Source organism: Cavia porcellus, unplaced genomic scaffold (genome assembly GCF_034190915.1).
Source record: "Cavia porcellus strain 051 isolate PalLab524CR breed Dunkin Hartley unplaced genomic scaffold, mCavPor4.1 scaffold_21, whole genome shotgun sequence".
Classification (NCBI taxonomy): Eukaryota; Metazoa; Chordata; class Mammalia; order Rodentia; family Caviidae; genus Cavia; species Cavia porcellus.
In genome coordinates this window covers 7,573,074-7,596,229 of record NW_026947504.1, presented here as the reverse complement: position 1 = coordinate 7,596,229, position 23,156 = coordinate 7,573,074, and the positions used below count along the sequence as shown (strand labels likewise).

Sequence of the window (23,156 nt, the reverse complement as noted above, 5' to 3'; positions counted from 1 at the left end):
ATATCATGGATATGCATCAGGGTTTCCTCTCTCCTAATTAAGTGAGCTAATAACTTACTCTTCTCTGAATATGCTACATAGTTTTCTACTATTTTTGAGCTCCAAATATGTACTAAGAAAATCTTCAGCCTTTATGATATTTTTTTAATTCATCTTGAAGATTTTTAGCAATAGATAATTCCTTTTTTTTCCTGTGCTCTGCATAGCATGTCTTGGGATATTAAGTGAGAATATGAGCTCTGGAATGAGATGAATATGAACTCTGACTCTAGCACTTACTTAGGTACTTTGTTTAGTGTTTCTAACCCTAAAACTCCTTCTGTAAAGTGCCGATGGCAATGGTATGGGGGTGGAGAGAACATTAATCTCCTACCCAAGAATGGAACAGATTAAAAGACAAATGGATTGGGGTTGGGGATTTAGCTCAGTGGCATAAGCGCCTGCCTTACAAGCAGGCAGTCGTGAGTTCTATCCCTGGTACTGATAAAAAGGAAAAAGACAAAAAAAAAAAAGACAAATGGATATAAAAATTTTATCCTTTTAAAACACTTTATTAATGATAAAGATTAGGTTGAAGGATGTGGGTTAGTGCACAATAATGAATTTCTAATACTGATCCACAGTTAGACATATAAAATAGATAAACTTTATCCAGTAATCTCTGGAAAGGGGCACAACTATAGGAGGACTCTGCAAGGCAGGTAGAGGCTGTTTTCAAATTTACAAGGAAAATATGCCCCTTCTGCAGACAACCAATTCATGGCAGAGGTAAAGTGGCTGAGCTGTAATTTCTTTTCCATGCTAATTAGACCAGATCTAGGAGGTCAAGACTATAATGAAAATGAATAAGATAAAAGTATTTCTCCCTTGTGAAAAGTCCTTCCTTGTAACTTCATACATGTAAATAATTTACTGGTATGTCTGGCACACAGTAAATAACAAATGCAGGATTTTATTATTTGCATATGCTTATAAAAGTTTTTTTTCCTGAAGAAAAAGGATACCCAAGTATATGAAAGTTAAATTAACAAGCTCCTGCATACCACCCAGAATTAACAAATGTTAGCATGTTACTTTGGTCATTTTTTAAAAATGAAAATAAAATAGTACTGATAAAATTGAAGTCTTTGTAACATTCTTTCTGCCCTCATGCCAGTCTTCTTGCCACTGACTAGAAACAACTATCAAGAGTTTGGTCTCTTATTTTCCTATTTCATGTTACATATATATCTTACATTCAGCAGTGATTATTGTTCATTTCTTTTAACAACTTGCTTTTTTCATTGAATAGTAGGTTTTCGAGCTGCATCTATAATAATGTCTATCTAGCTCATTTTTAAAATTTATTTATTTATTGTCTTTTTGAGACAGTGTCTCTATGCAGTTCAGGCTGGCCTTCAGCTCACTTTGTAGCCCAAGCTGGCCTCAAACTTGCAACGATCCTCCCACTTCAGCCTCCCACCTGCTGGGATGACAGGCGTGAGCCACCATGCCTGGCTTTATGTAGCTCATTTTAACTGCTGGATATTCCACAAGAACATGTAACTTTCTGTATGTCATTTGAAGGATCCACTCTTGATAGCTTCAGTTGTACATTATATTAAGTATGATCAGAGGGCCTGCCTGATGTCTTCTCTGGAGCGAAAATATGGCCATTGGTAGGGCTGGTTGATGGGCTTGCAGATGTGCCAGCTGGTTAGTGATAATTTGCTTTTCTCATTTCCCAATAGTTGTGAATTTTGTGGCGAGACGTCTCATGAACTTGGTGGCCTTTGCCCGTGTTTTGGAAATGGAGATCACATGCTCTTTTTTGAATCTGAATCAGCGTCAGAATCAGAATCATAATCAGAGAGAGGGAGGTCAGAAAAATAGGATCCTAGGATTTTGGGTTCTGGACTCTGACCCTGTATTATTTACTTTGACTCTGTAAGAAATGGGGATTCTCATGCAATTAACTATTCCGCATAGCTGGGCCTTCTAGTATTTCTGGTCCTTTTCTAATAAAATGATAAATCCCTTAAAAACCAATCTATGTAAAGAGGAGATTATGAGTAGTTTCTAAGTAGTCTGGCATCTGGCAGTTGAAGAGAGGGCAAAAAGAAAACCACCCCTTGAATCATGCTTGCAAAATAGAATTGTGCCAAGGGCTCTTTATTACCCCAGTGTCATTACCCATTTAATTGGTATTATGTCAGCTACTTAGAGCTAATAGCATATTAAACCCCATTCTGTTTACATCAGTTGCATGGTTACTTGGTGGAGTTAGGGACAAGTGACAACTGTGACGTTTTGTCTGTAAAGTGATTTCATCATGGTCTGAGTCCTGCATCAGCCCTGCAAACATGGGCAGAGTCCACCAAGTTCATGAGATAAAAAAGTGGGTGATACAGACCTGACCTCTCAGTGCCCCTCAGAATATTGCTATGAACAAAGATCATGGATAGCTTGTCTGACCTAGGAGTTTAGCTCACAGAGAACAGCGTTTTGCTTGAGTGATATGGACAGGTAGAACTATGAGTTTCCTTTTTCTCTTTCTTAGTGAAGAGAAAGCCAAAGTTTTGGGAAAGCGTTATAAATAGCCCTTTGATATTGGAGGGTATTTGTAGTTCTCCAATTATGCCCTCTGCTGACCCCTGCAAATCAGCCCAGGCGGTGCCCATGAGTCATGCATCTGTGCTTGCTGGGGCTTTGAGCTCTTGCTTGTTTTCACTGTCTCCAGGACCTTTTATGGATTTCCGGTTACTGTATCTCTATTTTTTTAGTTGTATAAATATGTTACTTGATTGAAATGTAATAATACAGTCACATATGATCCTTGCCTTTGTGTATCCATTGCCTTTCCCAGGTTACCTTAATAGCTCACTGATCTAAATGGTGCATCTACTTCAGCATTAAAGTTAATTTTCGGGAATTAATATGCCAGTATATTTTACTTGGGCCAGTTTGTGTATGTACTGCCCTAAGTCTTTGGGTGGAGTAGTATAGATTGATTTGCTGATGAGAATAATTCATTAGGAACTTGTTTTGCCATGCCTGTTTTCAGATGCAGAGCTTTACTATCCTGTTTTTACCCAGAAGGTGGTAGGTATATAGCATTTTGAAAAAGCTCCTCTTTTTTTAAAAATTTGACGTAAAATCCACATAAAATTCACAGTAACTATAACCACTGTTTGAGTATGCATTTTTATCTCTCCAGAAAGCATCTCCTTACCCACTTGGCGTTTACTGTCTGTCCTACCTTCCCCCCAACACGTGGCTCTCGAGAACCTATTTTCTGTGTCTATAGGTTGCCTCTTCTGGATATTCAATAATACGCAATTCTTTGCATCTAGCTTCTTTAACTTAGCTTCTTTCACTTATTTTTTCCATGTTGTAGCATGAATGATTACTTCATTCCTTCTTTTGTTTGACTAATATTCCATTGTATGGATCTTTACATTTCTTCACCTTTTCATCAGTTAATAGACATCTGCTTGGTTTTCACTTTTGGCTTTATTTTCACTGTGTGAACACTATTTTTCATTTCTTTGGCTATATACTTCAGAGTGGAATTGCTGCTTCATAGGATAATTTTATATTTTAATTTCTTAGGTAACTATCAAACTACTTCCTACAGCCAACTGCACCGTTTTATATTTCCACCAATAATATGAAGGTTCCAGTTTCCCTCATCTTTGCCAATATTTGTTATTTATTTATTTATTTATACTGGTGATATAGGCGAAGAAACTCCCAACCTACTAGATGTCTGGTATAAGTTTATGTTCTCTAAAATTGAAGAATGAATTTTAGGAACAACAAAAGTTAGGAGCAGAATGTATTTATTGAGAGAGCACTTCAGTCAGAGAGAGAGAAGAGAGAGACAGACAGACAAACAGACAAAAGGGGTCCCAAGAGGGTTACAAAAAATTCTGTGTTTTCTAGGGACTTTTATATTGCAAAAGTACAAGATGAGATGGGTCTAAGGTGAGCATAAGGCGGGACAGAACTATAGTTAACCAGTAAGATTAATTGCTTAAATCGGGAACAAATGAGGAAGTGAGTCACATAGCAAGCGGCATGCTTAAAGAGCAATGACTGTTCCCTTAAGGGGTTGGAATGGTGACTCCTGGCTTTCTCAGGGAGGTAGAGACCTATTTAGAATATCAACCCATAGGGTATATTTTTGTCTTAAGGCCTGGCCCACAGCAGGAGGTGTCTGTCTCCCCCACAGTTGTAAGGTGTCTGGGCTTCTGCACTGGCTCCTTTGAGGACCTAACCCTCTCTTACTGCCTATAATATTTTTGTCTAACTCAGTTGCCTGTAACAAAACCAGATAATTATATGCAGTATATAAGTCCATAATGTGTTAATTTTGTCCTTGGGTTAAAATTTAAAATGGATTAAGGAGAAAATAGAGAAGTGGAAGAAGAGAAAGAGATTACAAGTGAGGTTGGAGGACAAAGATGGATCATGCCAACTTGGGGAAACTGATGCAGAAGACTAAAATAGAGATGGAAGAGATAAAAGGAAGACTGTAACAGAACCACACCCACAGAGACATTAGGTACCACTCTCACACTCTTTAAAAAATGAAGGAGAAAAAAAAAAGAAAAAAAACTAAAACAAAATGAAACAGAAAAATCAAAAGTCCATTTCCAGGATTCTTTCTGATTTCACTAGTAGTGAGAGTTTGGGGAGACAGAGCCCCAAATCGTGCCACTCTATCCCAGGAAGCCAGCAGTTCCTTCATGGCAGATTAGTGAGTAACCTCAGCAGGCCTGCCCTGAGACCAGACTCAGTGGGTTCGCTGCAGTCCAAGCAATTTCCACAGGTCTGTGCCCAACTAGGAATTGCTAGAGGAAGCCAGCAGCAGTTCTGGTTCTGGGCTTATCAGCCCTTCTCCATAATGGCTCCCTCCAGGTCTGCTGCTCCTTTCCACTGCCATGTCTCTGCAGAGGCCTCCGGGGTTGCTTGCCAGCCATCAATGTCACTGTGACTGTATGTCCCCAGGTTTGAACAGTTCCTCTGGTGCGGTGAGTGCAGCTCAGGGAGAAGGCGCTGCCAGCTACTGCCTTCTTCATTGAAATTTTTCTTTTTTACTCTCTGTGAGCTTCAGTTTGCACTTCAGATTCTTTCTTCCTGCGTCTCCGTTCCTTCTTGTCTTCCTCACGATATTATATTTCTGCATCTGGATGGTGACTCTCAGAGAGGCTGTTTTCTCTGCTGCAATATTTCTATCTAACGTAGTTGCCTGTAACACTGTGATTCGAACTCAGGACCTTGTACTTGCCAGACAGGCACTTGTGCCACTGAGTTATATCCACAGCCCTATTTTCTGTATTTTATTGAAGCCATCCTGGTGGGTATTTGTATTTGCATTTCTCTAATGACTAGTGGTGTTGAACATTTTTTCATGTGTTTATTGGCCATTAATCTTCTTTGGAGAAATGTCGGTTCAAGTCCTTTGTTTACCTTTTCATTGGGTTGTCTTTTTGTTGCTGATTCATAAGAAAACATGAATTCTAGATTGCTTGGAGCAAAAAGCAGAGTCAGATTGATTCCAGGTTTTTGCCACATATAGTTTCATGTTAGTCCAACCCCTGAGTTTAGTCGGTTACACCTCTACTGCTTTGTAAGGCAGTGTGTTGCTCTCACTTCCTCTCAAGCAGTAGGCACACCCTAACTCCCCTACCCTTTTACCATGTCTGCAGGCCAAACTCCACTTCAAGCATTGTTGACTTCATCCTCTTCTCCTTCCTCCAAGACTGGGACAGTTTAAAGACAAGCTGAAGTAGTGGGGCAAGCTGGGCATGGTGGCACATTACCTATACCCAGCACTCGGAAGGCTGAGGCAGGAGGATTGCTAGGAATTGAAGCCCACCCTTGCTAAATAGTGAGTACAAGGCCACCCTGGACATAGTGAGACACTATCTCAAAAAACAAACAGTGAGGCTTTGTGTTATTATTGTTTGTCCATTTGGCTCAGTTTTTAATAGTCCTGCTAGTCCTTACTGTTAAATATTTGACTGTTTGATCCTGGAAAAATACAAGAAAAATACTATAATTATATTGAGAAACTTCTTAATTTTGTAAAACTTGTTTTCATGTTTGTGTTCTGAGTACATTTGTTGTTCTCGTAAGAAGAGACTGTGTAGACTGTGACATGTAGTTCATTTGTTTGAGAAAGGAACCAGAGACCTCAAAGTTGGGTTTATAGATGATGATACTGTAGTATTCTCTGTGCTTCTGTTTCCGCATCTTTTTGCTGAGTTCTTAAAACATGTATGTGTTATGTTTAGTGGATTGTTAGTATAGTGCAGCGTACTGTACAGAATTCTCTGCTGGTGGCATTGTGTGGCTTCTGAAGGACATTCTTTCATCTCTTTTAGTTCTTTAACACAGTATTTCAGCCCGTCTTAGTATTTCCCTGAGTGTAACTATACTGATGTTTCTACAACCTTTGGACAGGAACTGCACAAAGCCCATTGTCTCGTTGAAAGTAGGAGACAGTTAATTTATCCTGGTAATGCATTACATGTGTATGACCTTTAACGCTCACCTGTGACAATTAAAGTATCAGCTGATTTTCCTTTATGGAATTTTAGGGTTAGGTTTAAGGTTGGGAGGCCACTTAATGTAGAACTTCTCTTTCCAGCCACCAGCGATTTCTGACATGTTGTTACTACTTGTATTGAACCACATGTAGTCATTTCTGTTAATTTCATTATTTTTCCTGAATGGCTCCTTTTTAAAAAGGTTTGTTGGTTCCTCATCTTTCAATCTTAAAATGTTGACTTTTGTTTAAAGACTAAGTCCTTTTATGTTGTGTTCTTTTTCAGGAATTTCATCCATAGGGCCTTCTGTGGGAAGCTATGTTCTGATTCATTCTGTATGCTTCAGCTAATGTGAGACTGTTTTCAATGGAGATTTGATTTTTTTGTTGTTGTTACTCTTTCTTAAAACCTAGTGGCTTTCTATTACCTAAAATACCAAAACTTTAATGTGTTTAAACCCTGCATGACGTGACCACTTTTACTGTATGCATTCCCCTCCCTTCTTTGTGTTACAGGTTTACTGGCTTTTAGTCAATTCTCCAAACATGCCATTCTGTCTGACCCTTTGCATATGTTGTTCTTTGATGTGGAATTGGTGCACACTCAAACTTCTCCACTTTGTTAATTCTTGCTCATCCTTTGGGCCTAAAGTTCAAAAGCCTCTCTGTGATTTCCTTGAATATAGCAGGTGTTTCCTTCATCAGGCTATGCTTTTAAACTGCAGGCCTGATATCAATGGTAATTCAATGTCTTTGTGCCCTATGAAAGTGAGCATATGTGTGACTTGTTTAATGCTCTAATCCTAATGTTTTCAGGACTTGTAATGTTCCGGGTGCTTAATAAGTCTTGATTCAGTGAATCCTGTGGTCCTAAAGGTAAGGCATTAACCAAATCAGACAAGATCTGTACCCTAAGGAAATAACACTGAGATAGCAGACTATAAAAAGTAAGCAAGTATCTTATAATGAAGATGGTCAATTCTCTCTCACTTTTTCTTTTCTTTTTTTGAGACAGGGTCTTGCTTTATAGCCCAAGGCTGGCCTAGAACTGACTATGTTGTACAAGATGGCCTCAAATGAGGCAGTCTTCCTACCTCAGCCTCCCAGCTGCTAGGATTACAGGTGTGCAGCACTGCATCTGGTTCAGGCGACCATTTAGAGTTATTGAGTACTGCCTGAGTTCTGAATTCTCAAGGAACCCTCTCTATAAAGTATAAATTTCAGTCAATATCTAAATAAAAAGAATTATCAGCCTCTTAAAAGTGTCTCAAGGACGAATGTTCCAGGTTGGAAGACATACATAATAAAGTATCTTAAGATAGGAATAAGTATGGTGGAGTTGTTTGAGTTGGGAGTGGGGTACAGAGTGGTAATGAAGAGGGCAGGGGCCAGATCATGTAGGTCCTTAGTGTCCAGATTAAGAAAGTTGGATTTGGGGGTGGGGATTTAGCTCAGCAGCATAAGTGCCTGCTTTGCAAGCACATGGTTGTGAGTTTGATCCCCGGCACTGATAAAAAGAAAAAAGAAAGTTGGGTTTTATGCTAAGAGTGATAGGAGGCCTGCAGAGGTTTTAAGCATCGCTGAGCTAAATCCCCAGCCCCTGCAGAGGGTTTTGAGCAGAGATTAACCTGATTTACATGGTAAGATATCCACAACAGAAACTAACTGTGAGGTGAAGGAAGCTTGGGGCTAGGATAGTAATAGTGGAGCTACATGGGAAGAGTGTATAGTTTGGGAATATATTTGGAAGTAAATCGATGAATGTTGGAAGTAAGTTAATATTTTCTGATGGGAGAGATGGGGTTCGAGGAAAAGAACAGAACTGTATTTTTTAAATTGAATGGTTGGATTGTACCACTCACAGATGTGGAAGACTGGGAGAGGAGTTGGGTGACTAAACCAGTTATGTTTGTTTTAAACATGTTAACTGTGAATTTAACAAGAAAAAGAGGACATGTTTTGTAAAGAATTGGATGCATAAATCTAGAATTAAAAGGAGATAAGGAATGGAGATACACATTTGGAAGTCATAGTAGTTTAAAGTAGGCGGCCAAGTGCTGGTGCCGCTGGGGAGCAGTTCCAGGGCAGCTTCCTAGAAACTGCCAACATTGAGAGCTGAGCAGAGTAGGGCCATCAGTGAGGGGGAACTCAGAAAGAATAGCCAGTGATGTAGGAGGAAATAAAGAACTATTTCTTTTTTTTTTTAATTTTAAGGAGAAAAAGAAAAAACAGAGAAAGGGTACAAGTTATACAGATTTACAGAAAAAAATAAACAGTAGGAAATCACTAGTTAATGGATCACATATTGTCATCTTAGAAATAATTGTTCAAGTTGCAAAATTAAAGCTTATAAAGTGGACATTCCAACAGTGAGACTGCAAACAGTTCTGTTCAATGATCCAACAAAACTCAGTAATATCATTATCTATCTTATACACTTAGATATACATGCAGTTATATCATTTAGAGCACTTTCTTTTCCTCTCTTTTGTACAATGACAATTACACATTTTGGGTTTTGTTGCTCCCACAGTTCTTATTACTTTATTGGAAGAGAGTAGAACCAAATGAGACATAACAGAACAGTCAGTCAAATCAAAAGGGTGGACATAATAGATAATGTAAAAGCATAATACAAGGTGATCAACAATGGTTACCATAATGCCTCCCGCTATCTCTAATAGAATTGCCTATATCATCAGTTATAATAAAATTGAACAAAACAGTAAAGAACAAATCCAACAAAACCAAAACATTGGAGACATTATAGGTCTTCAAAAGTAGATAATATTCAACCAGAATGGGCATCATAATGAATCCCACTATCTTCACAGCTGTTGCCTAGACTTTCGAACCTGGTACTATCAAGCAAAACAGAATAGAGGAACATCAGTCAAAACAAGATGGTGAGAGCAATACAGGGCTTCTAATCAAGATAATGGAAAGTCAAAGTGGGTTACTATAATATATCCTGCTATTTTTAAATTTATTTTTCCCTTAATTAAAAGGATAAAAATAAATAATAAAATGGAGATTCAGATAAAAGAGGGCATAACAGCAAAACAGCGCAGATCAAAACACAACCATTTAAGCAAAATAGTGTTTCACCACAAGATAATCCCGACATAAAAGTAGTTACCATATTGTCTCTTTCCTTGAAATCTTTGAGTATAACTTCGTATACTGTAGCATCAAATATATCAAAACAATGTAAAACCATTTAAGAGAATGATAGTATTACAGGGTATTTAGAATCAACTAACAGAAAATGAACAATGGTTTCTGTATAATCTCCTTGTCTATAAAAGTTTTTGCTTATACTATCATATATAATAAAATCCAGTAAGATACAACCTGTTTAGACCAATGGAGACAGAAGAACAAAAGCTTGATGAGACTTCAAAACAAGATGATACTAAATCAGTATTACCTATTAAGACGTCATTTTCTCCAAAATAGCTGTTTCTATCATCCAACCTTCTCTGCCTCATTTCTCTTGAGCTCTTTTTCTGTCATTAGTTGTCAGCTTGTCTTCTTCATTTTGTTTTCTTCTCCATTCATTGTGGCCTCTCTGCCACTATTTCTGGATTCTTCATATTTTTCTTTTTTAGAATATTCTGCAGTATTCTCTGTAGAGTTGAATTGGTGGTTGCATATTCCCCTAGTTCCTCTTTATCCTGGAAGCACCTTGTTTTTCCATCAATTTCCAGGGATAGTTGTGCAGGATATCTCAATTTTGGCTGGAGATTATTATCTTTCAAAGCTTGAATTATTTCCCCCCCATGCTCTTCGTGATTTGATGGTTTGTGCCAAGAAGTCTGCTGTAATTCTGATGGGTGTTCCCTTGTAAGTGATTTGTTTCTTGTTTCTGACGGCTTTTAATATTCTGTTCTTATATTGGATTTCTGGAATTTTAATTATTATATGCCTGGGTGTTGCTCTGTTTGGGTTGTAGGTGGATGGGGTCCTGTATGCTTCATACAACTGAGTATCTTTACCTTTTGCTAAATTAGGAAAATTCTCCTGGATTATTTCTGTGAGTAGCTTTTGTAGTTCATTTGTTTGTGTCCCTACTTCTTTTATGTTCTTAATTCTTAAACTATAGATCCTCTTATCATCTTCTAGTTTGTATTATTGCTGATGTTTCTTTGTTATTTTTAAGAATTTTTTCATTTCATGCTCCCATATTACAAATCTGCCCTCCAGTTCAGATAATCTGTCCTTAGCTTCTTTCAAGCTGTTATGCCAGTTTTCGATAGAGTTTTTAGTTTCCTGGTAGTCTCTTTGAACCTGCTTCACGTATTCTGTGCTTTCTCTATTTTCTCCATCAAACAATTCTCCCCTCTTTTTCTGTTCTTCCATTCCACCATCTGTTTTTTCTTGGGTGGTGCTTAGCATTTCTCTAACTATTCTGCTTACTTCTAGCTTCAGGTCATTAATAACTTCATTCCTGAACTGGTCTATGAGGCTCTGGAGATAGCACTTTGTATCTATTGGTGCTGTGTCTGCTATTGCCTCTTTCTCAGGATTGGGGGCCGAGGAGCCTTTCTTGTTGTTGCCTCTTCCCATATTCTTTGTTCCTTATATATGCAAGTGTATATAGGAGGCCCAGCTTCCTTCCCTGTCGGCCACAGTCTGATTGAATTGCGCTGGCTAGGTGTTCCCGCCCACCACAGTGCACCAGGAAGTTGCAGACCAGGCAGCCTATGCAGGCCCGCCCCTCCAGGTCACCTTCAGGCGCTGGGACCTGGGCTGTGCTAGCCTACTGCGTCTCAGCCAGCAGCGTCACGTAGGCTAGGCACTGCTCACCAATCCCACTTGAGAGGGGGATATGTGACTGAGGTCACTGCAGCGCCCTGTGCCCGCAAGTCTGCCCCGTCCCAGAATGTCCTCTTTTGGAGTCTCCTAGACTGTGGAAGAGTCCCAGTTTCTCTCATTCACCGCAGGTCAATGCACAGCTCCCTGCCTGTCCTGCTTTCAACTCCATTCACCGATTCCCGTTCTCAGAGCTTCTGTGCGTCTCCCTGCCGAGCCGATGTAGACGCAGCAGCGGCGGCGGGAAACCCAAATCGCGGCTTCCAATGGCGCGGGCTCCAGCTTCCACACTGAGGCTTTTCTGTTCCTGTTATAGCACCAGGATTGCATTCCCAGTTGGTTTCTCTCAGCCCAGTTCGTTCTTGGGTTAGTGGGGCATATCTCCTCTTGCTTATGATTCCTTACTCCGCACCATTCCTGAATTCTAGCTGGGTCTTTCAGAGAGCTTCCGTAGCTGCTGCTATCTGTCCGCCATGTTCTCCGCCTAAAGAACTATTTCAAGAATTGTGTTGAGTGTTGTTGAGAGATTGAGTAAGAAGATAACAGAGAAATACCCACTATTTTTTGGCAGTGTAAACATCACTGGGTCTGGGGCACAGTCAGTTTAGCAGAGCAGATGGACATGTGATTGGAGAGCGCTGAGGAGCTTTTAAACCTGGTGACCCCAAATGGTAACTATTCTGTGAGTGAAGACCTGTCAGTGCCATATGATTTAGGACAGTTGCAGCTTTTGGCACAGCCACTAAAAGTTTGGTTAAAGAAGTTTTGCAAAGGGAAAGGGAGAAAAGAGGGCAGTAGCTATAGGGAGTGTGAGGTCAAACAAGGACTTTTAAATGATTTTTCTCACCAAAAAGATCTTTGAGTGAACCTAATAGAAGGTTATGAAGAAAGAGACAGAATAATGATGGGAGAAGACACATGGGGATTGACTTCTTGGCTAAGTGAAAGTTGTGTTGTGATTCCTATAAATACACCATCCCTGTCAGTAACAGGGAAAAGAGGCCATACAGGTGTGGACCAGTTAGTAGATGGGGTAGTGGGAAAAAGAGTAGTTACCAGATTGCTTTTCTTTATGAGCTGAGAGGAAGAAGGAATATAGGTGATTTGAGAGGACATGACAAAGTGTGAAATAGTTGTTTTGGAGAGCAGACAAGTGAACACATTAGGGAAGTTTAATAGGATTTCCAGTGTGGAGTGCCCATTTGAGGTTCATGGCCCTGAATTTCAAGTGAGACCATTCAGCACAGGTAAGTGTTTTCTTCCAGGGGCATCCAGCACTTAGGTGTAGGCATGAATAGGTAAATGATGTGGTTTAACCTAGGATGGCATTTGCCAGGTAAGCACAGAAGAAGCATATACAAAGGGAATAAAAATGAGTTAAGATTTGGGGAAGTTAAGCTGGGTAGGAGGGGGAAAGGCCACGGAAGCATGATGATAATGAAAACTTGAGTGAAGACATTGAAGAAATGCTGGAAGGAGAATATCAGATACACGTGACCTGAAAGAATATGCAGCAGTGGTGGTAAAAGTGAAAATTTGGACATGATGCAGTCAGTACTGCTGGCAAGATCTAGAGTAGGACTGACTGGGTAAAGTAGATATCATGAGGGGAGAAGAGGGCATGGTTTGGATGGATCCTTTGCATTCTGGTTGAAGTCATCTTGGTTTGGTACAGCAGTGGTACAGAATATGATGGAGAATTGTTGATGAATAAGGGCAAGTATTCAGGTTGGTGAGGGAGAATCAGCTGGAAAAATGTGATGCTATGACTTTCAAGAACCAATGTTGAAGGAAAAAGAAATGGTTTGGCAGTGAACTGAATGAATATAATGGAAAGATGGATGGATGGATGGAAAGTAAGACTTTCAATAGACAGCTTTCACTGAATGTTAAAAAATCTCAGAAATTTCTGTCTTGTATACTTAGTTTTGCCTGTTAAGGCTCCTTTTAAAAAAAAAAAATTAAGAGTAGGTCTTGCTTTGTTGCCTGGCCTGGTCTCAAACTCCTGGGTTTAAGCCACTCTCCCACCTCAGCCTTCCAAATAGCTGGGCCTGTGGTTATGTGCTGCCTCACTTGCCTAATACTCCATCTTTTTAAAGAAGACAGATTGGCAGCTGGCAGCCTGCTGGCCAGATCCAGCCTGCTGCATGTTTTTGTGTTTTGAGCAATCATACCCATCATTTATACTAACCCTATTGATTTATGCCCTTGAGTATGACTGCTTTTATGCTCCAGTGTCAAAGGACACTAGGAGAAACAATCCCACAGGGTCTAAAATATTAGTATCTGGGCATTTATAGAAAGTTTGCTGACTGCTGATTTAGAACAATGCTTCTCACACTTCAGTGTGCCTCAGAATCACCCAAAAGGCTATAAAAACACAGATTGCTGGACTGTACCTCAGAGTTTCTGATTCAGCAGGTATGGATTGGGGCCCAAAGTTTCCAGATGATACTGCTATTTCTAAAATAGGAACCACACTTTTAAGAGTCAATTTTTAGAGATTTAACCCATTTATGCTGAAGACTGTGTTTTTGAATTTTTGCAAGTAATTCATATATGGGACCTAGAAAACATTAAGAAACAACAATTTGAAGGAAAAAAATTTATTGTATTCTGTTGTTATAGGCGTTGTAAAAATGGAACACTAGGCATAAAAGGATTAAGTTCATGATGGGGCCTATAATTCAAATGTAGTATTTCTAGGTGCTTCTGATTTGAATTCCATCATCTGTTATTAAATTGTTAACCACCAGTAGTTCAAGCTGCCTGATGGGACAGTCATATGCATATGGTGAGAACATGTTAAGGTGGTGGTCAGGTTCCCTGTTCCCTTAATCTTGGCTGAACCAAGGGTCTTCTTCAGCACCTATCAGTTGACATAATTTACTGGCTTGTCATTGTATCTTTTAAGCCTGGTGACCCCAAATGGTAATGATTCTGTGGGTGAAGACTAATCAGTGGCATATGGTTGGAACAGTTGCCTCTCCTGGCTTTGCACTAGATATCTTTCTCCTTTATATCTTCCCTGGGCTTTGAATGTCCTCTGGTTAAGCACTGTAGATTGGGTTGGGGGTGGTAGCCAGGAGGGCTGGGAGCCTGACCCTGTGCAGTAATCGCAGCAGGTAAACCAGACCTGGGAGTGGATTGAGATCTGTTCTTAGGTAAACTGAGTAATTTGCCCTTGTCTTTTGGCAGAGACTTCTGAAGGCTATTTCTTAAAATTAATTTCTGGAAAATGAAAGGCAGTGACTTCTGAGATTTTTCTCTAGCCTCCTGTTCCATGTCTTAAGTTTTTGCTTTCTCTTTCAGCTATACTGTGATTTAACAGATAGAGTTACCTCCTGCAGTGATGGTGGACCTTCTAGTCTAGAGTTTTCAGTAATACAAATGGCCCACTGTGGCATGCATGCCTTAGTTCACCAACACTGGCCTAGTGTGTCCTCAGTAGAGAAGTAAATGTATGTGGATGAGTTCACAAGTGGTCATGCCCTTGGATCTCTTAAACCCTTTCTTCCAGCTTCAAATCTGTGGTCCTTTCCTGCCTTTACTGAATGTACCTCACTATACAAGTCATAGGATCACTTGCTTCAGCTCTACGCTGCTCCTGCTGGTTGAGACTCTTCTCTTTCCTTCTGCTTGTGCTCTCCTGTTGCCTATTTTCTTTTATCCCTTTTGTTTCCCTGCCTTCCACATTTGCTTCCTGACTGCCAGCAAATTCCTGGCCTCTTGCGAAATTTACCCATGGTGGGCAGCTGGCAGTCTGATCATCTGCAGTTTTCAGCTGAGGGAAGGTGCGAATCAGTGAGGCTGTTGGGCTTTTAATTTAATTTAGAAGGCATGGCAGAGACGATGAGAAAAAGGTAGGTGCCTTTGTTTTGAATTTTTGATCAGTAGTGAACCCTAAAGTTGATAGAGGTCTGCAGAAGTTGAGCATGGTTTCCTTTTAAGGGAACAGGGTCTGGCCAGGGTATGTCAGACTCAGAGCAGAGGTCTCAGAATATAAGACATAGGAAAGAACCTATGACTGCCCTGTCTGTTCCCCCTGCGCCTGGATTGGAGATAGGGATCAGCCAAAAAAGGTGCTTTGATCCTCCTGTCTCTCCTAAGTTTCACTGTACCCATTTTAAATTTGTTTAGTCTTTAATACAGAGATAATTTGAAGAAAGAGTCTGTGACTAAATAAAAATAGAAGAGTGCAGTGGGCCAGGATACACTGGTATTATCTAAGTCCTCACTTTAAAATGGAAAGGTGGAGGTTCAGACAGAGAAAAAATCTTTTCTGTATCCCAAGACATAACAAATAGGAAAGTAAGTACTAATGTAGAGGCGAGTGGAAGTAAAAGTCATAAAGAGAAGAACAAAGCTTCTAGAAGTAGCATCATAAGATGAATTACCTCAGAAGTCTATTTGAGAGATTGTGTCATGTCGCTAAAGTTCTAGGGCCTTGAGCCTCTTCCCTTTGTGAGGAGATGAAAATGAAATGCCAGTCTCTCGGTCTGTCTCCCAGAAAAAGAACATTGGGCTGATGAGCAATGACTCTGGCAGTGAGTGTCACTTCTGGCCATGTTGAGCCTCACAGGAAATCTCCGGATTTCTCATCAGGACACAGCTCCACAAAAATGTTCCTGTACTCAGGGCCTTGTGGTTTGATGCCACTAGAGAATTTCCTAGGGAAGCAGTGCAAGAGTTCTGAGAGAGCTGCTCAACAAGATGGACAGAGGCTGCAGGGAGGGCGGCACACGCCTTCCTGGGCTACTGCTGAGGGTTGGGTTCTGCACCCCCCCCCCCCCCCAGCTCATAAAGCACTCATTGTCCTGCATGGCTCACAGCCCTGGGGCTAACCCAGAATGGGGCAGTTTCTTAGGATTTAGAGTCAGAGAGATAGGAAACTGAAATGGCTTGTTTTGCATCACTTGCTGAGCCTAAGGCTCTCACTCTTAGGGTTTGTCTGTTAGCAAGGCTTTGATGTCCCCATCAGGATCGGTGAGATATAGTATCAGATCTGTTTATCAAGGAGCACAGTGTTAGAGGGGAGTGCCAAAACCTGAGAGCTACTGTGAAGAAGCATGGCAGTTCCGTTGGGAGGGAAAACTAAGAAGGAGCACTGTCTGTAGAGCAAATCTGTAAGGCAGTCGTAAGTGTGATTTCCATAATGCACTGTATTCAAGAAGTGACAAGTTTCTATTTTGACGCAGCCATTCTTCTAGATACTAGGACTGTATCTTGGGACTGAAAAAAGTGCTTCCCTTGTGTACTTTCTCATAAGGGAAGCCAGCCAGACTTACCCAAGTGTTTTGGGTAATGATAAGTGCTGGGGAGAAAACCTTAGTAAGGAGCATAGGGAGTATAGGGTGGTATATTAGATAAGGTGACACTTGAGAAAGGCCTGAAGGAATGAGGAAAGTTAAGGTGAGTGTTCATGGGAGTAGGTTCCTATAGAAAGGCCAAAGGGCAGTGTCAAGGTGCCTAGGTGGGCTAGAGCTAAGAGGGAGAAGAAGTTGAGTCAGAGACTTAGCTGAGACCAGGGCCATGCTTGGCTTCCTGACACTTGATAAACATTATGTTCTGAATGTTTGTCTTCCCAAATTTAGACTGTGAAACACGTAATTTCAAAGGTGAGGGTATTACGAGATATAGCGTTTGGAGGAATGATTAAGTTATAAGGGTAGAGCCTGTTAGGTGGAATCAGTGTCCTTGTTAAGGAGGCCAAGGATGCTCATTTGCCCTTCCACCATGCTAGGAGGTGCCCCCTATGGACAAGAAAGCACACTTTCACTGGACACCAATGTGGCTTGATCTTGGGCTTAGCCTGTGAGTAATACGTTTCTGTTGTTTGTAAGCTCCCCAGTTTATGGTAGTTTGTTTTAGTAGCCCACAGAAATAGTTTGCTTTTTATTCTGAGATGGGAAGCCATTGGAGGCAGAAAGTGTTAACAAAGACTGGCCACTGTGTGGAAAAGAAACAGGATCAAAAGCATAAGAGACTTTTTAACAGGCTTTTTATTAAGTTCATATTCTGGATATATTTTGAGACTGGGTTAATAGATTTTGTTGGTTAGCTGGATATTGGGTACGGAAAAAGATTTTTGTCTGGAAAAGCTCTGGGAATGGAGGGTCGTTTACAGAAATGGAGAAGATTGGGGTCCTCAGAGTTTCTGACTTGACTAATAGTTGTAGAAATAAGCTCTAGAGAGTCAGTGAAGAAGATGGTGAACTTAATCTTGGTTCCTTAATTTCCTTCATCCTAACAGCCTCACTTGTGCTTGGGTGAGTTATTTACTTATTTGATCAGCATGATCCTAGCATATAAACTTCAGGGATACTTACCTAGGCTTCTGCAGTTCATTGTGGTCAGAGGGATAGTGTGATAGGGTCCTTTGGGTCCAAAAGAGCCTTGGGATAAATTCTGTAACTGGGGCTACTCCTCATTTCAGAGGCTGTGTTAGTTTCCTACCTGCATAACAGTTACTTAAACAGGTCAACAAACATTTCATCTCTCAGGTTCTGGAGGCTTAGAGTATAAACTCAAAGGGCCACACTCCTCTGAGTGAACTTAAGAGGCAACTCCCTTAGCTGCCTCTTCTAGGTTTCTTATAGATAAAAGCACAACAGTCTGCCTTGGTCAGCTCATAGAGTTTTCCCTGTGTGTGGCCACACAGAGGGAAAACACGACAGGCCTGTCTTTGCATGGCCTTCTTTTAAGAACATAGAAACACTGGATTTGTGTTCACCCTTTCCAGGGTGATTTCAGTTTAACTTGGTTACATATACAAAGATGCCCCTTTCCAACTAAGGTCATGTTTATAAACCATAAACATATGGTTTCAACATATCTTCAACATATGTTTTTGTGAAGAGAACAGTTCAACCAGTTCCAAGTCAGTGGCCTGAGTTTGAATCGGGGGGTCTTCTGGGCTTAGGTGTGTTTGGAAATGAGGATGAACATTAAAATTATTAGAAAACAGATCTCACTACGTTATGGCTGCTCCATCTGTGGGAACTAATTTTTTAAGAAGAATTATTCATTACATTTAAATTAAAAGACTTAAAATAGATTGTTCATTTGTATTGTTTGAAAAGTTGAAGACTTTAGAATATGGAGGTGACTTTAGATTATGGAAGTAGAGGGTAAAGGAAGAGATTTTATTGGATCAAGAAGTTTTAAAACTGAGAGTGACACATGAATTTGGCCCGTAGCCTGGGTATTAGGGCACAGAGGCCCTTGCTGCTTATGCTCCAAGTGTACGGTTTGTTAGCAAGTTGGCAGAGATAGCATGCAGCAGAGCTCCGTCCCCAGGCACTGGCTACGGCAGGAGAGCACCTGCTCCCTCCAGAGCCTAGCCCTGCCTCCCCTGGGGCTGGGCCCAGCAGGTGCCTCGGAGGTGTGTGGTGCTGTCTGGCTATTGCCCCCCTTCTTATGCAACATCCAGTGCGTGTACATTCTTCAGTGGTTTGTCAGTGTGCACCTCTTTTTTGCTCATAAGTAAAGTCTAAGGGTTGTTTATCAAAGGAAGTTCAAGTTCCTACTCTGCTGTTACGACGATAGGATTATATCAGCTTTAGTAAATGTAATTAAACAAAATTTCTTAGCAACAGTATATACTTGTGGCCATGGAATTGTGTTACCACAGACACCATGAGTTTTATGGAGTTCCTGTTGTGTTGTAAGGAAGTCTGTGCAACTTGGCAGATGGGAGGTGAGTAAAGAGATAGAGCTGTTTCTAGCCATAAGGAAATTTGGGAAGGACAGAGGAGTCAGAGGTTTCTACAAGAACCGGTGACGATTTACATCTTGCTTGTGATATTTGGCTCCTGTGTGGAAAAACCTGAGACTGTATCATTTAATAAATGTATGGACAGAGAATGGGGGAAGTTAAAAGCAGCACGTGCACAGGCGCCAGAGCGATGTAATGGTGAAGGTCATAGAGGGTGGATTCAGTTTTCCTGCCTCAGGGCTGGCAGTCATTGCCTGGCTGTGGAGGTACTTGAAGCATCTTTTCCTCACTTCCTGGCTCACTTCCAGTACTTGGGTGAAGAGAGACAGGGCTGAGAGAAGGGCACTGGTGGCACCTGGGCTCCCTGGGCCAGGCTGCATAGCACTGCTCCAGTCTGGTTTAGTCACTTACGCGCACTGTGGAGAGGATCTTTTTCAGTATTCTTTCGAGACATGACTAGTATTCTTCTAAAAGAGAGCCTTCATTTTATGTCTGCTTGGCGGGAATATAGCCACAACTATGTCCTCAGGGCAGGGACCAGTGTGGTGAAGCCACCATACTTCTAGAGTGAGCAAAGGACAAATTATGCACACACATCATTTCCTTTGACTTAATCTTTTGTAATCCTGGTTCCAGTGTGGCTTCTGAAAGTACTTAAATTTTACCAAGTTGAGATTTTTAATGTAGGACCCAGATGGGGCAGGAAGTAAACTTTGAAAAGGTCTACTTTACTTGGTGTGTCACTGTCCTGGCAGCACTGGTTTCATTAGAAAAGCAGATTCTGCCCTGACTCATCTGCCTCAGTGAGACGTGTGATCAGACTCATAGCACTCATGGCAGCCTGCAGCTTGCTGGACAGACCAGTGTATACTGTCCACTCTGCAGTACCAGGGACTAGGGTGCCTGGCCTAGGCTATGGAAAACCTTGAAAAAGAGACAGTCTGTTACGGAGAAGGAGCTTTGGGAATTTCCTGGCCTTTGTCTGGTGTAACTTCATATATCAAGATGCCTGTTTTTAAAGGCTACTTCCTGGTGGGAGAAGACTGCCACTGGCTGTCCTCTACAAAAGACTTTTGCTGTCTGCACAAGTGGACCCTTTGTCTGGTAGTCAGCCCAGGGGTGGCAGGGTGTACCTGGCTTCCAGTTGACACTATGTCCCTGGAAGTCACTGATCACCAGAGATGCCATACTCTTTGCACATAAAAGCTGCATTGCTAACCTAACCTGTTCTAACCTTTTGTTCTTATATTGCAGCAGAAAAAGTCCTACCTGGAGCGGAGTGTTAAGGAAGCTGAGGACAACATCCGAGAGATGCTGATGGCACGAAGAGCACAGTGAGCCTCTAAGACACTCTCCCTTTAGACCCCTGTCGTCTTGGCAAGGGTGGAAGGACCTGTGCAGCCTGGCAGCCTCTTTTCACCCAAGTGGACATTTCAACTGGTTGGGCCAGAAACCAACCCTACATTTTCTGTATTGCCCTGAGCCACTTTCGGGTTCTGCTCTGTATATTCCCCCAGCTTTGCTGTCCTGGATGCTTATCTCTCTGAAGTGATCCATAAATTCCCAGAGCGGGAAGATAGGAGCCAGGGTAGAGGGCAGGGCCTAGGTGACCCTGCCATAGAAGATAGGCCAATAAAAGATTTCTGTCTCGTTCTGCTGTCTGTTTTTATTGAGACCAGAACAAGAAGAGAGGGCATGATTGGCAGTGCTCCGTTGTGCTAGAGGTTTTCTCTCCTTGGGGAGTGGGGTCTTGCAGTGTTCTTTGCTGCTCTGACTGAGCCCCCTGACTTCTGGGCCTCCAAGTGGTACAGAGGAGGCAGAAAGGAGGTAAGTTCGTAGCTGCAGTGTCCCGCTAGCTGTTGTGGCAGTCAGCCTCCAGATTCCTTTCCTTGCCTCCTCCCATGCACACCAATAGCCAGCAGCACCTCCAAGGTTGTCTGTCTCCTTTGGCCAGTGCCACAAGATGGGTACTACAGATCCTGAGGTCTCTTGGAGGCTTAGGGGCAGTAGTGTGCTAGAGCTGGTTTGTCTGAGAACAGATTAATGTAGCTGGGGGGAATTTTGTTGCCAGACAGTTGCTGAACACAGCCATTGTTTTTCTGGAGCCATGCAGGGATTGAACCTGGGGCCTTGCCTATTCAAGGCAAGTGCTGTGTACTTGAGGCACATCCGTGGCGAATTCAGCTATTGTTAAAAAGTAATACATAGTATGCACAAAGCCCTGGGTTCAGTTCCCAGTACCAGAAAACAAAAAGCCCAAATATGTAAACTTAGAAATGTATCCTTTCCTAATATCCCATATGGGCCACTGTGTGTGCACCAAAGGTCAGGATTAAGTCACTGTACCTTGGTGGTGGGAGCATTTCATGTTGCGCTTCTGAGTCGTGGCATGTGAGAGAACTTAACACTACAGACATAGGAGATGCTATCAGTCATGGCTTTTTCTTTTTAAAGAGTGAAGACTAGTGGTTAAAAGGTGACATACAGCACTGCTTTGAGGGTGGCAGGCTGAGGTCAGCTGGGAGCTGCCAGCAGCAGCCTCTGGCCTGCTGGACAGGCCTATTGAGCAGCAAATCAGACTTGTGGCAGCTTAGCGCCACCCCGTGGCCAAAGGTGAAGTGTGCAGCATGACTAACTGGATTGGGGCTGGGAAGCTCCCTGACCGAGGGAGCCTGGGTTTCCAAACAGGCCTGGGATATCCCTCATTCACCAAGAGCCCCTTTCTGAGGTCCTGGTAAAAAGCAAGTCTGAGTTATGCTGACGAATGCTCTTTCTGGTGCTCATCTCTGAGGTGGACTACTTAGGGTTTTTTTTTGTTTTCTGATACTGGGGATTGAACTTGTGACCTGGCACTTGCCAGGCAGGTACTTAAACCACTGAGCTAAATCCTTGCCAAGACTGCTAAGCTTAAGGACACCCAGCTTCAAAGCCTGCCTTCCTCGTGACAGCCACACTGTTGGTAAAGGAGCCAAGTAGAAAAGCTAGAGGCTTCTCATGTACTGAGCCATGGCCACGAGCTAAGATACCTGTGTTTTCCAGGCCTTAGTGAGCAGATGAGTAGTTAGAAGCAGTAAGAGTTCAGGAGGCAAGAAGCACAGACCCAAGATGTTTACATTATCCCAAAGAATTCAGACTACGAAATTTTGGACAGGTTTATTGAAACATACAGGGTGTGAGCAAAGAAATCATTCAGTGGTGTCTTACATCTTGCCACTACCTAGAATGTATAATTTTAAAATTATAAATATATATTTCATAATGAAGCTTTTGGCCAAAAAAATATAAGTCATTTAGCACATTTGTTACAGATCAATAAGAAATGGATTTTGAACATTAAAAAGATCAAGTCACTGAATTAAACAACAGCAACCATCCCTAATCTACAATTCCAGTGTTGAAGGTAGAGGCGCTTGTGTGGAGCTAGTCATTCATTACAGCAATCAGAAGAGTCAGGGGCAGGACACCTATGGGAGGTGGTGGCAGAGCTGGCAGGGCAGGTGGGCTGAGCTGATCAGGTGAGCATATCCCAAAGGCAGCAGCAACAGAGAGCAGTCCAGCAGGCCGTGAGGCAGGTGGATGGGCCCAGGTCATCTCGTCTTTGGTCTTCCACCACATACACTGCAGGAGAGAGGGGCAAGGGTGAGAATGAGCTGTTGCAAACCCTGGCCCTACACAGCCTCCCTGGGGGAAAGGAGTGCGGCTCCAGGCAGCAGTCACTAAGCAGCTCCTGGGCAGCTTCTCTACTCTTCCTGCTACTCCACAGCAATAGAAGAATGGCTTAGCTCATCAACTGCTTTTCCCCTCCTCCCTGCCCCCAGCCTGGACATTCATATCTCCCAGGAATGAGCACTAGGGAAACAGCATCATCAGACTCATAAGCATTAAGGATTTCAAACTTTTTCAGAGCTCATGAATGCATGAATCACAAATGAGACCAGTCTTTTGGCAGTTCTTTTATATTTTGTATCTATTTTTACATCTCCTCTCTTGGCAACTGCTCTCTGGAGGTGGTGGTGTAGCTAGAATGCTCTGGCCTAGTATGGAGCTTTCCCAACTCCACCCCTTGTGTCACTGGCCTTCACTCTACAG

The 23,156-nt window shown here is 41.9% G+C and overlaps 2 protein-coding genes across 2 annotated transcripts in view; one reads left to right on the top strand and one right to left on the bottom strand.

The window, feature by feature from the left end:
* Window positions 1-20,720, top strand: part of Pfdn1 (prefoldin subunit 1) — a 79,472-nt gene extending 58,752 nt beyond the window's left edge. Inside the window, exon 4 of the mRNA XM_003477145.5 lies at window positions 20,322-20,720. Coding sequence (XP_003477193.3) covers window positions 20,322-20,405 — 84 coding nt within the window. The 3' untranslated portion in view covers window positions 20,406-20,720. The remainder of the gene's footprint in view (window positions 1-20,321) is intronic.
* Window positions 20,721-22,205: 1,485 nt separating this feature from the next.
* The window catches only part of Cystm1 (cysteine rich transmembrane module containing 1), a 66,751-nt gene continuing 65,800 nt past the window's right edge, over window positions 22,206-23,156 (bottom strand). Inside the window, exon 3 of the mRNA XM_023560468.2 lies at window positions 22,206-22,685. Coding sequence (XP_023416236.1) covers window positions 22,579-22,685 — 107 coding nt within the window. The 3' untranslated portion in view covers window positions 22,206-22,578. The remainder of the gene's footprint in view (window positions 22,686-23,156) is intronic.